This window comes from Ustilago hordei, assembly GCF_900519145.1.
Source record: "Ustilago hordei strain Uho2 genome assembly, contig: UHO2_contig_04, whole genome shotgun sequence".
Lineage (NCBI taxonomy): Eukaryota > Fungi > Basidiomycota > Ustilaginomycetes > Ustilaginales > Ustilaginaceae > Ustilago > Ustilago hordei.
The window spans coordinates 1670471-1687787 of record NW_024545261.1 but is presented as its reverse complement, the minus strand read 5'-3'; the positions used below and the strand labels follow the sequence as shown (position 1 = coordinate 1687787).

The 17317-nt window shown below is 49.4% G+C and overlaps 2 protein-coding genes across 2 annotated transcripts; both read left to right on the top strand.

Moving 5' to 3' along the window:
- Window positions 1–669: 669 nt before the first annotated feature.
- On the top strand, window positions 670–4938 carry UHO2_02872 (uncharacterized protein; the record flags this gene model as incomplete). The annotated part of the gene is made up of 1 exon (XM_041555660.1): window positions 670–4938. The coding sequence occupies one exon, from the start codon at window positions 670–672 to the stop codon at window positions 4936–4938; it is 4269 nt and encodes a 1422-aa protein (XP_041411594.1).
- Window positions 4939–8981: 4043 nt separating this feature from the next.
- On the top strand, window positions 8982–11320 carry UHO2_02871 (uncharacterized protein; the record flags this gene model as incomplete). Its single annotated transcript, XM_041555659.1, has 2 exons — window positions 8982–9071; window positions 9197–11320. The coding sequence occupies 2 exons, from the start codon at window positions 8982–8984 to the stop codon at window positions 11318–11320; spliced, it is 2214 nt and encodes a 737-aa protein (XP_041411593.1).
- Window positions 11321–17317: the final 5997 nt, after the last annotated feature.

The following is a 17317-nucleotide window of genomic DNA, read 5'->3' as shown; positions in this document are numbered from 1 at the left end:
GGCGGTCAAGTGATGTGCGGGAAAAGGATACTCTGAGATGAAGGCAACTTGGCACGATGAGAAGCGCAACGGTTTTGATGTGTTGGCACGTGCGTAAACCGTCCTTCTTTTAACGGTGAATTTTGTGGCCTTCTTTTTTTTTTCTTTTTTTTTTTCTTTTTTTTTTTCTTTTTTTTTTTTCTTTGCCTTTTTTCGACCTTCTTTTTCTTTTTGATAGCAATATTGCTTACTAATGATGAGTGGCTTTGGTGAGCTCATGCTTACTAATTGCACAGACGCGTCACGTGGAAATTGCGCAGTCCCAAAACCGAGTTGGTCGTCGACATGGTCGTTGCTTCCGAACCACCACCATCTCCACTTCTCTGAGCTACTCGCTTACGTAGGTAAGTAACCGAAACCTCTCTGATAGTCATCTTCAAGAAAGAGGGGTCAAATGCGTTGCTGCTGGCTTGAAGCATCGGTTTAGCTTGCTCTTGGCGCTGTCACATCCTCACATCACTGTATTGCCCGCTTGTCCAAAGAAGCCGAGTCGCAGTTTTGTCCATAACCTCATTATTATCACTTGGAAGAGGTCCGAACTGCACGTCAGGCAGGACGAGACAACGACACCATGCCTTGCAATCGACTCTAGATCACTTTTTCTCCTCTCAGACTCGGTATAGCATAGACATGTCGGCAGACCTGAATCATAAGCAGCCTTCAGAGGCTGAGCCGCGGGCTACGGGAGGCTCAGTGCTGCTTCAACCCCCTTCTCGACCCATTACACGCCGTGTGGTTTCGGATCGCGATCACCCGCATAGCACGCAGTCGCTTCCCCCCGACAGCACCGTCACTCCGAACCTCTGGGATGCTGTACGTCAGCGTGTCCGCGTCACATCAGCCCTCAAGAAGGCACCCTCAGACAGCAAGCGCCGCTCTCGCGCATTCGAGGACGAGCGCAGATTTGACGATGAAGGCATCACCTCCGACACTCTTCGCTCCGACATCACTCATCTCCTTGCGCCTGGCCAATATACAGAGCAATGGCAGTCTCTCGCTCATCTCTTCGACGCTGCTGAGCAGAATCAAGCAAAGCATTCACGTAATCGAAAGAGCAAACGTCTATCCTATCCACACTCTGAAGAGCCAGATCCAGATGGCTCCCTAGCAAGCTTCACCGCTCCATTTTCCTTCAAAGGCGGCTCTAGCTTTAAGCTTCGCTCACGGCCTTCCAAGACAGATGCTGGCCCGCAGCACCCATCTCACCACAGTCGGTATCGAGGCACGACAGCTTTGACATCCGAGGCATCCGCTACATTACCTCAGATGATTGGACAGGCTCAGGAGGAAGACGTGCTAGCGCATAGGGTCTCACTCAGCGACGAGCCGACAAGCATGCTGGCCAACGATCCCGACCAGACTCCGCTCGGTGAGGATCCTCTGCTCTATTCGACCGAGGACCATCTGCTTGAGACAGATTCGGACTCGGACTCGGACACCGACAATGACTCAGACACAGAACTAGAGGTAGATATTCAGGTCCCTGTGCAAGGCGGACGTAACCAAGGTATCGGTCGACCCCACCAAAGCGGCACAACAACGAGGCCCAAGCCTGCAGAACCGAGTGGTTCGCGCCTCGGGACCATGTTGCAGTCTCTTGCCGGTCTGGTCTCTGGCCTCAACATCACTCTGCTCCATCGGAGCATCATCAAGTGTGCAATCGCCTACTTTGTCGCTTCTCTCTTCACCTACACGCCCGCTCTGAGTCGTTGGCTCGCCAGCTTCTTACCCAACAACGACCCAGAGGACGACGTGCCCTTCTCCAATCTGCACATGATCGCAACGGTAGCTGTCTACTTCCATCCTGCCAAGACCCTCGGTGCTATGGTCGAAGCTGACCTATTCGCGCTCGGCGCCTTCATCTACGCGGTCACTCTTGGCTTTTGCTCTATGGCTGTTGCAGTCTTCCTGCACGAGGTGGACAGGATCCTTGTTTCCGACATCATTAGTGTCCTCTTCTTCCTTGGTATTGGCATGGCGCTCGTCGGATATGCAAAGATCAAGGTGGCCAAGCCACAGTTCAACACAGCATGTTCGCTCATCTCGATCATCGTCTTCACTGTCGTTGTTAAGGAAGGCTCTCTACACCTTGGTCACTTTTCAACTGAGAAGACGTTTCAGGTCTCACTGGTCGTGCTGGCCGGCTCGCTCATCAGTAACCTGGTTTGCTTTTACATTTGGCCGCAGAGCGCCACGTCCAACCTGCAAAGCGACATAGTGCGCAACTTGCGAGGATTCTCTACGCTACTTCGAGTCCTCACAAAGACGTTCCTGCTCGAAGATCCTTCCAACTTCAACTTCAAGAGCGATCGCATCAAGCGCGCCATTGATGATCACCACGACAGTTTCACTTCGCTCAAGAAGAATCTAGAGGAGGCGAAGCTCGAGTCACTCTTCGATCTCAGAATGCGTGGTCAGAGTGCAAAGTATATCCAGGTCACAGACTCGCTCAATAGGCTGGCGCAGCATCTGACGGGTCTCAGAAGTAGTTGTGGTCTTCAGCACCAGATCATGGCGGCACGCAGAGAGGCTCAACGCGCCGCAAAAGAGCAACAAGGAGCGTCGTCCGCAGCGCATCCACAGAACAGCCGGTCTTCGTCGCGTGCCAGATCCTGTCCTGCTTCGAGCAGGTTGGCTGATCTGTTTGAGAGGGATGCTGATGCTGAAGATCTCAGCAGCGACTCGGCACATGCATCTGCCTCGGCTGCCACCGAGAACGCAAGTGCCGCAACAGTCTTCGAAGACTTCATTGCCAGCGTCGGACCACACATGTGCAGCCTCGTCTTCTCGTGTTGTCGAACTTTGAAGGGTCTCAGGTCCACCTTCGTCGCGCGCGACCCCATCAGCTCTGACTCCAAGACGCTGGCACAAGAAGCTTCGGCATTCGCCGCAGCGAACGGCGGAACAAGCACTTGGCATGACTTTGGCACAACCACAGACGCCTACATTCCTGGAACGAGCTTTGACGGACTTCAAACCGACATCTCCAACGCACTGAAACGCTTTCAGCACGAGCAGACCGTTGCGATCAAGCGCATTTACACTATGGAGCCAAAAAAGATGGCAGAGATGGACGTCGGTGAATCGCATAAGGGCGAAAGTGTTGTCGGCTCCCTTCTACAGAAGAGCAACGGAGACGAAGATGTCTTTCTCATATTCTTCTTCGTCTTCAACTTGGAAGAGTTCGCCAAAGAGCTCGAAGTGCTTGTTGAAGCGCTGGAAGAGATCCGACAAGCAGAAGAGCGCATCGCTTTGGCAAGAGAGACTTCGCGATGGACGCGTATGCGTCTTTTCCTCAGCACCCTCGGCATGATGCTTTCGGATTACAGCAGCATGCTCGGCTGGCGATGGGGTTCAGGAGGCAACAGGAAACAACGTTTCAAGCATGGCAAGTCGGCAAAGACAGCCGCCGCAGCAAAAAAGATGACCACTCCGCTCGACTTTCCCTCCAACCGCCGTCATGCTGTCAACACGCATCAGACACCGAAAGTCGAGACATGGAAGGGCAAGCTGCAACGTTTGTTTTGGAACATCGGCGAGTTCTTCCGTCAGCCTGACACAAAATTCGCGATCAAGGCTGGCGTTGGAAGCGCGCTCCTAGCAAGTCCTGCGTTCTTCCCGTCAACTCGGCCGATCTTCAAGAAGTTTCAGGGCCAATGGGCTCTAGTCAGCTTCATGGTTGTCCTTTCGCCAACGGTGGGACAGTCGAACCATATGAGTCTGCATCGTATTTTGGGTACGATCACTGGAGCTTTGGCCGCAGTGGGCATCTACAAGCTCTTCCCGGATAACAACATCGTGCTGCCGTTGTTCGGGGTGCTGTTCTCGATGCCTTGTTTCAGATATATTGTGGGCAAGCCTCAATTGGCGTCGAGTGGCCGCTTCGTGCTGCTGACGTACAACTTGACAGCTCTGTACAGCTACAATCTGCGCAAGACGAACGTTGAGGTCGAGCAGATTGCCTATCAGCGCACGGTGTCGGTGGTTGTTGGTGTGCTGTGGGCGACGGTGCTGAATCAGCTGATCTGGCCTTTCGAAGCAAGGAGACAGCTAGCATTGGGCGTATCAGATGTGCTATTCAAGCTCGCCTGGCTTTACCAACGTCTAGTCTTGTCTTACTCCAGAGACCCTTTGCAAGCGCGAGCTGGTCGACGTCATACCGGAGCAGACGGCGAAGATGATAGCTACGAGGGCAGTGACGGCGACCAACACAACCAAGAAGCAGACGACGAAGAAGCATCGCTCCTCGGCACCTTTGCCTCTCGACACGGTGACGAGTTCCAAGCGATCGAATTGCACCTGCAAGTCTCACTCATCAAACTGGAAGGACTCCTGGCACAAACCAAACACGAGTTCCGTCTGAAAGGACCCTTCCCCGTCGCCACCTATCGCTCTATGCTCTCCTGTTGTCAAAACATCCTTGACAAGCTGCATAGCATGCGATGTGTCACCACACGACAAGACTGGTATCGTCACGTCCGACGAGACTTTGTGATTCCTGTCAACGCCGAAAGACGCGAGATGGTAGGCAACGTCTTGCTCTACTTTTACACTCTCGGCTCGGCTTTTCATCTGAAATCGCCTGTGCCACCTTACTTCCCACCTGCTGGACAATGCAGAACTCGCCTGTTGGAGCGAATCAGAGAACTTCCGGTGGTGAAACGAAGAGCGGTTCGAGGGTCGAGTGCTTACTTGTTGTTCTACTCGTACGCACTGGCGATGAAGGATGTAATTGACCGATTGGACCAGTTGGCAAGGTTGACACAGGAAAACTTTGGAGTTTGGGGTGGAAGTGTGCAGGACTTTGAAAGACATTTCCAGGCAAGAGCTGAATCTGTCATGCCGAGTCCGGTGGCTAGTAAACGGTCAAGTCGTGCGACTCTTGGCTCTGCACAGTGATAGAGAGACGGGGCAGGGTTGGAGAGAGCGAGGCAGAGGAGATGATGTAGCGTGCATGTTCAAAGGTCGAATTCTAGAATGCTCATACTGTATGTGTGGCTTGATGAGAGGGGTAATGCGTTGTGTTGGCTATGCTTGGGATCAGATGACAGATTTCTACGAGTATACATGGATGAGATGCTTTGCATGAACGAGCGGCTGCTATATGAGTTGACGCGTTCCCCACCACATGTAACTCATATCTGCTTTCTTTCGCAATCGGACTGGACTAATGTTGCTAGTGAGATCTACAAAATGAGACGTTGCATGACACACAAGGCGATCGTCGGAACAAGGTAGGACATGTAATCCGATCTCAACATGCTCGCATCAAAGGCCGAAGCGAGATGATCCGCTGTCATGTCGGAGGCTCGCAATCTTCCCCCGAACTGGAGCGCCAGACGATGTGCTACAGAAAGTATGCATGTCGCTATCAACTCAGCTTGCCCGCTTGGGACAGGTTCATCTTGTATAGCGAGCTCTCGTCGCTCTCGGAAACTGAGCTTGCAGCTAGTATGACAGTTGTATGTCGAGATGACTTGGCGTAAATGGCTTTGTAGATTTCCCAAACAAGGCATAAGCAACATATTCATTCGCTCTACAACAGAGTCCGACACATGCACTGCGAGCCAATAATCGACTGCTCTTCCCTGCAGAACATCAGACCCATGAGCTAGGACAGCTAGTTATGCATCTGATTGGCAAAGCTATGATAGTCGACTATCGAATCGGGTGAGTAGGCAGGCACACTAACTTTAACTACGTTTGGCGATGCAAAAAGGGATGCGCAGAAAAACTGAAAACTGGCCCACAAAAACAAATTAAAATCGCCAACGCTCGCTTGGAAGCGACGGAATCTGACAATGCATTCTGCACTCAAGCTCTCTGCCCTGGGGAAAGCACGCGATCACAAGCCAGTCTGTTCTAAGCAGAGAAAGTGGAAGAGCAAAAAGAGATATCAGGAAAGGACAGACCGGCGTCCTTGGATCGACAAACCGGCGTCTCTCTGATAAAAAGAAAAAAGAAAAAAGAAAAAAGAAAAAAGAAAAAAGAAAAGAAAAAAAGAAAAGAAAAAAAGAAAAAAAAAAAGGCGCAATTTCTGTGGGAATTCACATTACCACCGCCTTTTCCTTCGCAGCTGCAACAGCTCTGGCTCTCACTTCCATGTTAAATCAGGTCTAAAGCACAAAGTCGAAAATGAACAGAACGCTACTGAATTTAGCCAGAGATCTGGAGCCTTTTGACAAAAACACACACAGTATCACAGTGCTTCCTCAGTATCATCTCCAGTTGCAATCACAGGCATTGCAACTACTTCTCAAGTACTCTGAACATGCTGCACTACCTCTGAACAGAGTCTTCACAGTGGTCAGCTGGAATCCATTGGGAAAAGCACTGAGATTGGTTGGAATGAGTTTGCTTGACACATCTCACCAATATTTGTCCAAACAAGCTCATCCAGCAGATTTCGGATTTCAGGTGCATGACCTCTGACAGGCACTTGTCCTCTGCACTACTCTTTGCTCTTGAAGACAGCTGTCATAGGACCAGATGCACAGAAGATCTGGATCTGTATGAGAAGAGACCATGCACAAGAATCACAGGATTGGGCAATTGGCAGGTTCTGACAGAATTCATCAAGTTTGGTCAGGATCAAGGTCTTACTACAGAAGTTGTCAGGATTGGTAGGATTGAGATCTTACAACAGAGTTCATTGGGATCAGTAGAATCACAACCATATGACAGAGCTCAAGGAAACAACTGGTTAGAAGGTGTTGCTTCCCACCAACCACACAAGAGGATATGCAAAGGAAGGGGCTTGCCACTCAGATGAGGTGGGAGTGATCACTGTTGGCAATGAAGTCACACTTGGTTGCAGCGACAAAAGCAGGAGGAGGAGTGAGGATGAGGCAGGACACAAAGGGGACTGAGAGCAAGAAGCTGTAAGAGCAGTGGCTGGAGGTTCCTACACCCTTGAGGAGAGACAAGAGCAGTGTTGCAGACAACATGACAAGTGTCTATATATACACTCACTTAACCATCATAGAAGAATGGATCCTCATCCACTCTACACTTAAACTAGCTATATCTTAACTTATCATATACTTAGTTATTCTGTCAACAGTTGCAATTGCAGGCCATTGCTTCTATCATAGTGCATGTGTTGTTATCACTGCTACTTGACAACATCTGTAGGCAGTACTTACTGCAGTCCAGATACTGATTGATACCAAAGGCAGTCTCTGTGGCCCAGCTCTCTTGATCTCATACCAAAGGCAGTTGTCCACTGCAGTCTGATTATCAATCAATCAACTCAATCATGTCACTGTCAACATTACAGATGCTTGTGTCAAGACAGACACTGTTGCACCACACCCTGGTCTAGTCTCAAGTAGGTTTGCTAGGACCTTGATTGTGCCATGCTACCACTGGATGGAGTGTCAACAGCAATTAGTTGGAATTCATTGTAAATCTGTGTTACAATCTCCTCTCCACCCCTGCCTGGCACCATTTCTGATCTTCTGACTTGCCCCTCTTGTGTGGGATTGCCTCTTGCTTCTCTCCAGTCTCACAATGTGGTATGCTGCTCACACTCTAGGTGGCCATGGCTGGGTCCTTTTTTTTCGCCTCAATTTCTCAGCCTCCTTTTCCTCGAACCATTTCGACGCGTTGTTAAAGGCGATGCTGAAAACCCTGAAAAAACCTGAAAAAACCTGAAAAAACCTGAAAAAAACCTGAAAAAACCTGAGAAATCTGAAAAAACCTGAGAAATCTGAAGGATTGCTGCTTACCTTTTTACCATTACCTTTAGCGTTACCTTTACCATTACGACACTCTTGACCTCGTCTCTTTTCACCATCGCTCTGCTGCGCTTTCCTATGCTAACCTCATCTACACCTCGCACCTACTTTGCGCTCTTTGCTCGTCGCTCGCTCGCTTCAAGGAGCTCAACGGATGCCAATCGACGCCGCAAACCAAAGCAAGCTAACGAAGCAAAGGATCCCATCCCATCCCGACCCAACTCCCACTCCATCCCAGCATTTCCGCTAGCTTAGCATTGCATCGCATCCGTGGTCTCGGTTATCTTGTCCTTCTTTTGCTTCTTTGCAAGGCCTTTGTTCTCGACTCTCCGTCTCTCTGTTTCTTTCACTTGTGCACCATCCCGGATTGGCAATACCGAATCGATTGCCCGAGCATCTCTCGGCTTGATCGCTCCCTGATCATTCGCCATTGATTCGCTTCGTCTCGCCTAGCCTTTCATCGTCTGTCCGCTGCACTTGGATCACAATCTGCAGCATCCTCTGGTTCTTTCCGCTTCGGCATTTGACGTTGACACACTTCCGCTTCAAGCCTTGATCGTTTACCGGATAGCCTGATCTGCACAGCAGACCATTGCAGCCACACCGATAGCAATAGCAATAGCAGCTACGCAACGCAGCTCAGAAGGGAAACCCGGCCTCTCAGGCATGTCGTACAGCTTGGATGCTAACTAACCATCTTCGCCGCTTACTCCACTACCTCACTCACGCCTTCAGAACATCGAAACACCACCATCTTGCAGCCTTTTGCAAGCCCGATCCAATCACTGGCTATCTCTCGGTTTAGCATTGCATCAACCTTCGACTTCATAAGCGCCATATCTCTTCCACCACCTTCCTTCTCAACCGGTAACCTATAATCCCTCCCTTTTGCGATTCTCTCAAGTTCGACCCCCCCCCCCCCCCCCCCCGGCATCGTCTCGTTCTGTTTGCTTCTCATGCTAACCCAACTGCTCGCGCATCTCGATCGATACCCCCGAACGCCCGATTCTGCACGACGCTAGTCCTTGAGCTGATGCAACACCCAGGATAAGCTTCAGCCTATCTCTCCTCGTCCCTGCAACTGCGACTTGCTCATCACCGCCCCGATCACCTTGGTCCTTTACTACCCAACCACAGCAACAACAATATCATCATCACCGCCACCAGCTTTCTGACAAGGCTGCCCTATTTTGGCTGCACACCATGCCTCCTGCAAAGTGCGACGTCATCCCGAAAGAGCAGTTCACGCCCTTTGCCGAGAGGCGTGCTTGTTCGGGATGTCGTAAGATCAAGGTAAGTCTCACTGAGCTTATTCAGGCTGTCTCATCGCAACGCATGTCGTATACTAACCTCCTCCTCATCTCTCTTTCGCACATCCCTTCTCGGCATCATTCTCGTCTCACTGCTCGCTACTACAGTCCCGCTGCATCTTTCCCGACGACTCCAATAGCTGCACACGCTGCCTTCGTCTAAGCATCGAGTGTGTGGTGCCATCACATCATCGAGGTGTCAAACTGGAAGGTCAAAAGAACAAGCAAAGCTCTCTGACACCTTCCAAACAGCGATCCAAGAGTCTAGCGCAAGAGTCGCCAAGTCCTAGTCCTAACCAACAGTCCGACGCTTCCGCTTCGGCTGCTGTCAACCCTTTCTCTGTGCAAAGCTTGCTCGACACCACCTCGTCTGAACGCACTGCTTCCAAGGCGTTGCTCTCTTCCACCTTGCACTCTCATCTTCAGGAGGAACCTTCCGTCAAAGTGTCGACTTCTACAGGCCGTCCCCTCATCGAGTCGGTCATCACCGCCGGTCTCTTTGACGAAGATGAGGTGGGTGAACTCGTGCACTTCTACTACCAGCGTCTCAACCCCATCATTGCTCTGCTCGATAGTCAAATTTACATACTCAAGGCGCTCAAGACCAATCCGGACTATCGCATCCTGCTTGCTGCCATCTGCACCGTCTCGTCCAAGTTTGTCAAAGTCGACCGCTACCTCGATTCCCTCGAGTTCCTCAAACCCGCTCTCTCACGCATTGCAGCCGATGACATTCCACCGCAGCTCGAGATCATTCAGTCGCTCTCCATCTTGGCCATGTGGAAGCATCCCAAGGATGGCAGCAGTTGGCGAAAAGTGAGGCTTGCCATCACACAAGCCTTTGAGCTAGGCTTGCACGAGCTTTTCGCCCCACAGAAGCGATCCAAGCACGCACCCTCTCGATCCTTCATCCAGTCCCAACGTACACTCATCCAGCTTTCTTGTTTCGAAGATGGCTACCGTGACCAGCGTCACTTGCCACCGGCCATCGACCCGAGCCTGCTTCCAGACCCAAGAGAGTGGATTGACTCTTTGGGAGATATGGTGCAGGACATTGATGTCCGTCTAGCAGCTTCACGAGAGAATGCCAACATCAAGCGCGACTTGATCACACAGCTCAAGCGCTCCAATGCAAGGAGTCCCAACCCATCTCAGATCAGCCGTGCAACGTGTCTTCGTAACGCGAGGCTCGTCAAGATGGGCATTACAGCACAAACTTGCTCCAGCTCGGTCTGGATGAACCCACCAGCGAGCGAGATCCCATGCCAGCACTCGGGTCGACCTTGCTTGCTCTTCCACAATACCAATACCCTCTTCAACTACCATCGTGCTTTGTACTCGATCTATAGCTCTCCATTCTTGTCTGGGCCTGCATTTGCCCATGATCGACAAACGGCCTTCCAGAAGTGCTCTGAGCTCTCTGTGCAGCTTTTCGAGCTGCTCAATGGTCCTTACGGTCAAGCTGGCTACTACCGATACGTTCATGACATTGTCATCCTCAACTTGGCTGTTGCGGCAGTCTGGATCTGTGACAACTGGCGTGCCATGTCACAAGATCTCGCAATCTCTGCTTGTTCCGCCATCCGTCAGGCAGCTGATGCCACTTCGCCTTCGTTGGAGAACCACTTGGAACAAGGATCCTATCTTGCTCGTTTCTTGCGATTCTGCTGCAAGAAGCTGCCTTCGACCGTTTCCATCAACGAGAACTCACCCGTCAATGCTGAGGATCTTGTCATTTCAGAAGACGCCAAGTGGGCTATGGGGCTCAACCCTTTCACGCAGCTTTCGAATGCTGTCGGTGGTGCATCCTCCCCTTCGGGCCCTTCCTTCCGTTCTCCCTACGTTCCTTCGGCATCTCCACGCAATGGTGCAGGAATGCAAATGCCCAGATACTCCAACCACCACAGTGGCAGCGGCTCACAACATGCTCTTTACCACAACAAAACAGGTGGCAGTGCCAATAGTCAAGCTTCCGGTTCACCAAGCTTGCTCTCCACGTCAAGTCCGCAGAATCCACATGGCCACTACGGTGGTAGTGCTGGCGATCCCTCGGTTATGATCCACAACGGTCACGGGCAAATGGCTCATCACACTCCTGCAACAATGCCAGGTTCAACAGTGCAGTATTTGTCAGAGAGTCTCGTTCCACCTGCATATCCGATGAATTGGGATACCTATGATGATAACAGTATCATTACCTTTCTGCAGTCTATTGGTAGTGCTTCTGGTTAAACCAAGCAGGCACTGCTATCATCGCTCTTTTGCTCTCGCAAAGCGTTTTGCTCCAGCATCTTTTCATGTACTTCTGTCTCCTTCCCTTTCTCGGTGTTTTGTAAGGGTGTAAAAGTGCATCATCTATACCACAGTTCTTTGGTCTCGCTTCAATGCACACGGATTTGCTTTCTCATCCCTTCATCAGTCTATCCTTTGCTTCTCAGTCTGGGGGGGATATGTTGGAGAAAGCAAGAGCAACGTATGTCGGTTGCGGTATCCTCGATTGAAATCTCGGAATTCGGATTCCAAGCAGAGAAGATTCACTGGAATTGCATCACCTGATTAATAAAATAAGGCGAGACTCAACAATCGAATAATAAACCCTGAGCAGGTCCCGATGATCAACAATCGGTGATAGTCGGAGCACAGTAGCGGGGCCAAATGTCACACCTGAGTACTTTCTCGTGCGGATAAGAAGAGGCTAGTTTAAGTAACTAGCTTCTGAGGAAATGTAAAGAAGTATAATCCCAATACTAGCATTCGGGCAGAGTCCGAGCATGATGTCACTGCTGTTTTTAGACAGAAACATGTATACTCAATTGACAATGATAACTAGTTTGTATGATGTAGAGTGGATGGGGATCCACTCACTTGCTATGACGAGGAGTATGGTTATATAACCATTCCTGCAGCATCGCCTGCAACACTGCTCCTGCTCTAGGAGGCCTCTTCAACCCTGCTCCTCCTCCTCATCCTTCCTATCCTTTCCATCCACATTGTGCTGCTGCTCATTGGCACCACTTCTCTTGCTTCCTGTGGATGGACAGTCCTTGTGCCACCTCATCATTGTCAGGGGCCATTCCCACTTCATCTGAGTGGCAACTTGCATCCCTTCATCCTCCTGTCATCAGCACCCATCTGCTTGCACCAGCTTCATCATCATGCAAGGCCCCTCTTTCATCCAGTGGCAACCTCCCTTGTTTGTTGCCATCCTCTTGCCATATTGGCAATAGAGGTTTCTCTCAAACCAATTCCCATGAGGCCTGTTGTAGCAAGCATGGTACTGCTGATTCTACTGACTCCTGTAGCATGACCTGTGTTCCTACCAATCTTGACAAGTTATGTCATAGAGCCATTGCTCCTACCAATCTCACTGAACTCTGTCAGAACTCCACTTTCACCCAATCCATGGTGGTTGCACAAGTTCTCTTCATATGAGTCCCATTCTTCCTGTGCATCCATCCAGTCCCATGACAAGCATCCAATCCACCACCACCAGCAGACACAGCAGCAATGGATGACGATAATGGCGCACCTCAACGCAAAAGACAGTGTATGGATCTGGATTGACAATGCTGAGGAATGCACAAGTGAGGGTGGCAAAGTAGATAGCAAGATTGTTATTCTAGGAGAAGACTAGTTCCAAAGCAATGCCAGGCATATATGCTTCTACTGATGGTCTGTATGTGCATATGTGGAATGAAGTGACATATGTAATCATAAGCAATCGCAGTAGGGGCAAGGAGTGTGTCATGGGCCTGGGTGCACAGAATGAGGAAAGACCGAAGTTCATATGAAGGTAGTGCAGGAATCGTGGAATCAGGTAGATCGTAGGAGCTGCAACAGAGTTCACCAAGATCGGCAGTAGAATCAGCTCTATGGCAGACCACAGCGAAATCAGCATGAGCATCGTCGATATCACAAATCCCACCAGAATCTGCAGCAAGTGAGATCATGTGGCAGATTCTGCAGAGATCAGTAGTAAGGATGTCCATATGATGATTCACATGTGAGAGGGACCGAGCTCAGTGACATGTGGTCAGTTACCACTCAGGGGCCCACAGGACAGGAGTAGAAGAGAACTGTTGCCAGTCAAAGGAAGGAGATCTGTGTATAGGACACTGGCAAAAGGGACATGAAGAGGAGGAGCAGTGTTGATGAAGTCAACACAGCTCAGGAAAGACAGGAGGGACAAGGTTCGATATGGAGGAGGGGCCTCCTTGGAGATCCCTGTACAGTACTCGATGAAGAGGGTACTCTCTGGAGAGAGAGAGCAGGAGCAGTGTCACTGGCAACACTGCGAAGAGATATATAGTCATACCCTCTTGTCACAAATGGTCAAGTGGATCCTTATCCACTCTACTCACCAAAACAAACTAGTATTACTTCAAGCAAATAAGTATCATTAGTTCACAGTCAGCATAGTAGTAATCAATAGATTGCTCCTCATCAAAGTGTGTGTGTTGTATCACTGTTTCCTGACATCCGAAGGTGGTTTGCAGCAAACCAGTGGTCCAGATAACAATAGAACTGAAGGCAGTTGTCCACTGCAGCCTGGGGATCACTTCAAGCATTAGTCGACACACTGGACACTCATGTTGGCATCATCAATCCATACTCACACCAGACCATTGGTGTCAACATCAAGCTCACTTAGAGTCATATCATAGTCTGATCATGCCGAGCTACCTCTGGATGGAGTGTCCACAGTGGTTAGTCAAAATCTGTCATAACAATAATACAACTACAGTTTCTAATGAGAAAGGTGACAGAGAAGGCTCTGTCACATATTTCACTAAGAATCGAAATACCATTAGTGCTGTCGCATAATTTGACAGAATTGGTGATAGTACTGGTACTACTACTGATCTCAGGTTTCAGGCACATGACCACTGACATTAGAGTGGATCGTTCAAGCAGCACCCCACGATCACAATGATGGACCAAGGCCTCAACGATAAGCTTGACCAGCTTCTAGCACTATTGGAAGCCCAGCTCGAGCTCACCAGGCAAGGCCAACGAGAAGAATGACTTCACTGTGCTCACCTAAGCAGAGAAGAGATGATTGAGTTCTCACCATCAGTAGAGCAGGTAGGAGGTGATGAATCCATGATAGGAGATCCCCAAACTCCTACACTGGCACCACGACCAAGATGATCTGTCTCGTTCGCTGGTGCAGAAGAGCAGGACAACATCAATTATGAAAAGTACGCCTCACCCACCAGGCCAAAGTATTTCAAACCCAGGGTGGAACTGTATAGTAGGACTAGGATGGAACCTTATGTCCCAGACTTGGAGGAGGATCCTAGTGTATTGGCAGATCTCTCTCGATCAAAGCCAATCGCCACACCCTTTCCTAAGTTTAATCCATGAGATGTGGGGATATTCATTCTCAAAGCCGAAGCCTGGTTTAAGTTTAACCAGGTATATGAGCAAACAAGAATGATCAACCACATGGGCTCTCAATTGGAAGGGAATGCACAGGAGTGGTGGACCTCCAAGCTCCGGATTGACAGGGCATGTGAAGGAAGGTTATTCAATGACTGGCACTACTTCACAGAGTGACTGTCAGAACAATTCAATCCCCGGAATGCTAGAATGGAAGCCTACAACAAGCTGTTGGCTCTCAAACTCACTAGCAATGCACCCAGTGCTGCCACATGCCATGTGGAACATTTCAGAGACTTGGAAGGGCAAGTCAATCTGGATGATAACAAACTCATCATTGACTTGTTCAGAGGCAGTATCACATGTAGTCTGCAAGAAAAGTTTGAGCATAACCCACCTGCAAAGAGGTGGGGATGGTACCAAGAGGTCGAAGATATTGACCAACAGAGGATGCTGCTACAGCAGTCCTCTGCTAGGCACCTGAGCACTGCTCCTCCACAATTGAACCTGGGAATCTGACCAATGCCACCCGCTCAGAGCTCATTCCCCATTTGGCTACTGACACAAAGAAACTCTGCTTGACCACCAGCACAAACAATGGCAGGAAACCCAAGCAGACCAACTAATCAGTTGCTGCCTCAGCATTATGTACTGGGCCTGAAACAAGGAAGCCCCACAGTACCAGGCAATAGCACTTGCCATATTTGCAAAGGCATCAGACATTGGGCCAGAGACTGCCCAAGCAAGAGGGCAGACCCTCTGGGCCCACGACCTTTGGGTCCAAGAGTCATGGTAACCATGGAAGATCCCTTTGAGGAAGGGGCCACTGACTCAGGGGATGGGCATACAGGCAGCACTGAAACGAGCGACCCTGATGACCTAGACTTCAGTCAATACCAAGTTCCTAATGATGCTAATCATGAGGAACCCCAAGATGACAATGACGAGGGAAACAACAGTGGGGCAATGCACTGATGGCACGCATGGCTCTACAAACCTCCTCACCATCGTTGTGTATATATCAAGATTGCCAAATATGTTTCTCCACCAGCAAAGGAAAAGCAGTATTAGAGCTTACAGGAACAGTCCAAGACCATCCTGCTTGTATACTTGCTGACACTGGTGCTGGCTTGTCCATAGTTTCAGATTCCTTTATCAGTAAGTACCTAATACCAACAAAACCCTCAAAAACAAGATTGATTCATTGTGTCACCAGACACCAGCTCGTTATCAATAGTGCCACAACCATACAGGTAGTTATTGGCAAGCACAGCCTAGGTGTAGTCAAAGTATTGGTAACTGATACCACCAACTACAACCTTATATTGGGATTCACTGAGCTAAGAAGGCTCAAGCCCACCATATGATGGGACACAGGCCAACTGGAGTTCAAGTCCCAGGACTGAAAATGACCCCCTGAAGCTGCCACAACTAGGGGTTTACAATCAAAAGTGTTGAAATCAGTCATAGTAGCAGAACTGTCACAGAATTCGACGAAAGCTGCCACAACAGGTGAGCAAAAACAGGAGCTTGCCATAAGAGACAGCTTATCACTGATTTCAATGAAATCTGTGGTAATGGGCTCCTACAAAGAAAAAATGGCATGACCAACCATGCATGGAAATGAGTTCATCTCAGCGAAGTGCTTACTTCAGGCAGCTTTAGAGGATGCACCCATAGGGTTCATGTTATTGGAAGTACCACCCTCATCACTCCCAGCCTTCAGTTTTGTTCCTACCAGCACCGACAAAGGAATAGAGATGGAGGTTGAAATCAAGAAGAAGGTGATGGCAGTGGATATACCAAAGCTGTACCAACATCTTCATGATGTGTTCAATGAGGTGGAAGCAGACAGGCTTCCCCAGCATACCGAACATGATCTCCACCTTGAATTAATGGAAGGAAGTCAACCACCTCAAGGCCCATTGTATCTCAAAGGGCCTAAGGAAATGTCTGAATTGAGGAAGTATTTGGACAAGAACCTTGCCAAGGGGTTCATATGACCATCAAAGAGTCCAGCAAGGTCACCCATCCTTTTTGTACCCAAGAAAGATGGAGGGCTCAGACTTTGTGTGGACTATCGGGGACTCAATGAGATCACAGTCAAGAACAGGGCACCATTGCCCCTCATTGAGGAGCAACTGTTCCTGCTCCAAAAGGCAAAGATCTACTCTAAACTAGATCTCCAAGCAGCATACAACCTCATTTGCATCACAAAAGGAGATGAATGGAAAACAGCATTCAGTACACAATTGGGACTATATGAGTACCTTGTGATGCCATTTGGGCTAGCAAACACACCAGCTCATTTCCAATCATTCATCAATATCATCTTTCGAGACATCATTGGAGTATATGTTGTTGTATACTTGGACAACTTCCTCATCTTCAGTGACATGGAGGAAGCACACATATGACATGTCACTGAAGTTTTCACCCATTTGAGAAACAATCGGCTGTTTGCTAAACTGTTGAAGTGTGAGTTCCACACCATGACAGTAGAGTTTCTAGGGTACATCATCAAACCCACAGGGGTAGAGATGGATCCTGAGAAAGTACAGACAGTCAAGGAGTGGCCAATGCTGGAATCAATCCATGATATCCAGAGATTCCTTGGCTTTGCCAACTTCTACAGGTGATTCATTGCTCACTTTGCTCAAATCGCCAAGCCACTAACATCACTGGTGAAACTGACTGAACACTTCAAGAAGTTTGAGTTGCTGGAAGAAGCTTGACAAGCTTTCCACAAACTCATCCAAGCATTCATGATGGCCAGAGTACTTCGACACTTCAATTACCACCTTCCTACAAGGCTGGAAACAGATGCAAGCAACTTTGCCATCACTG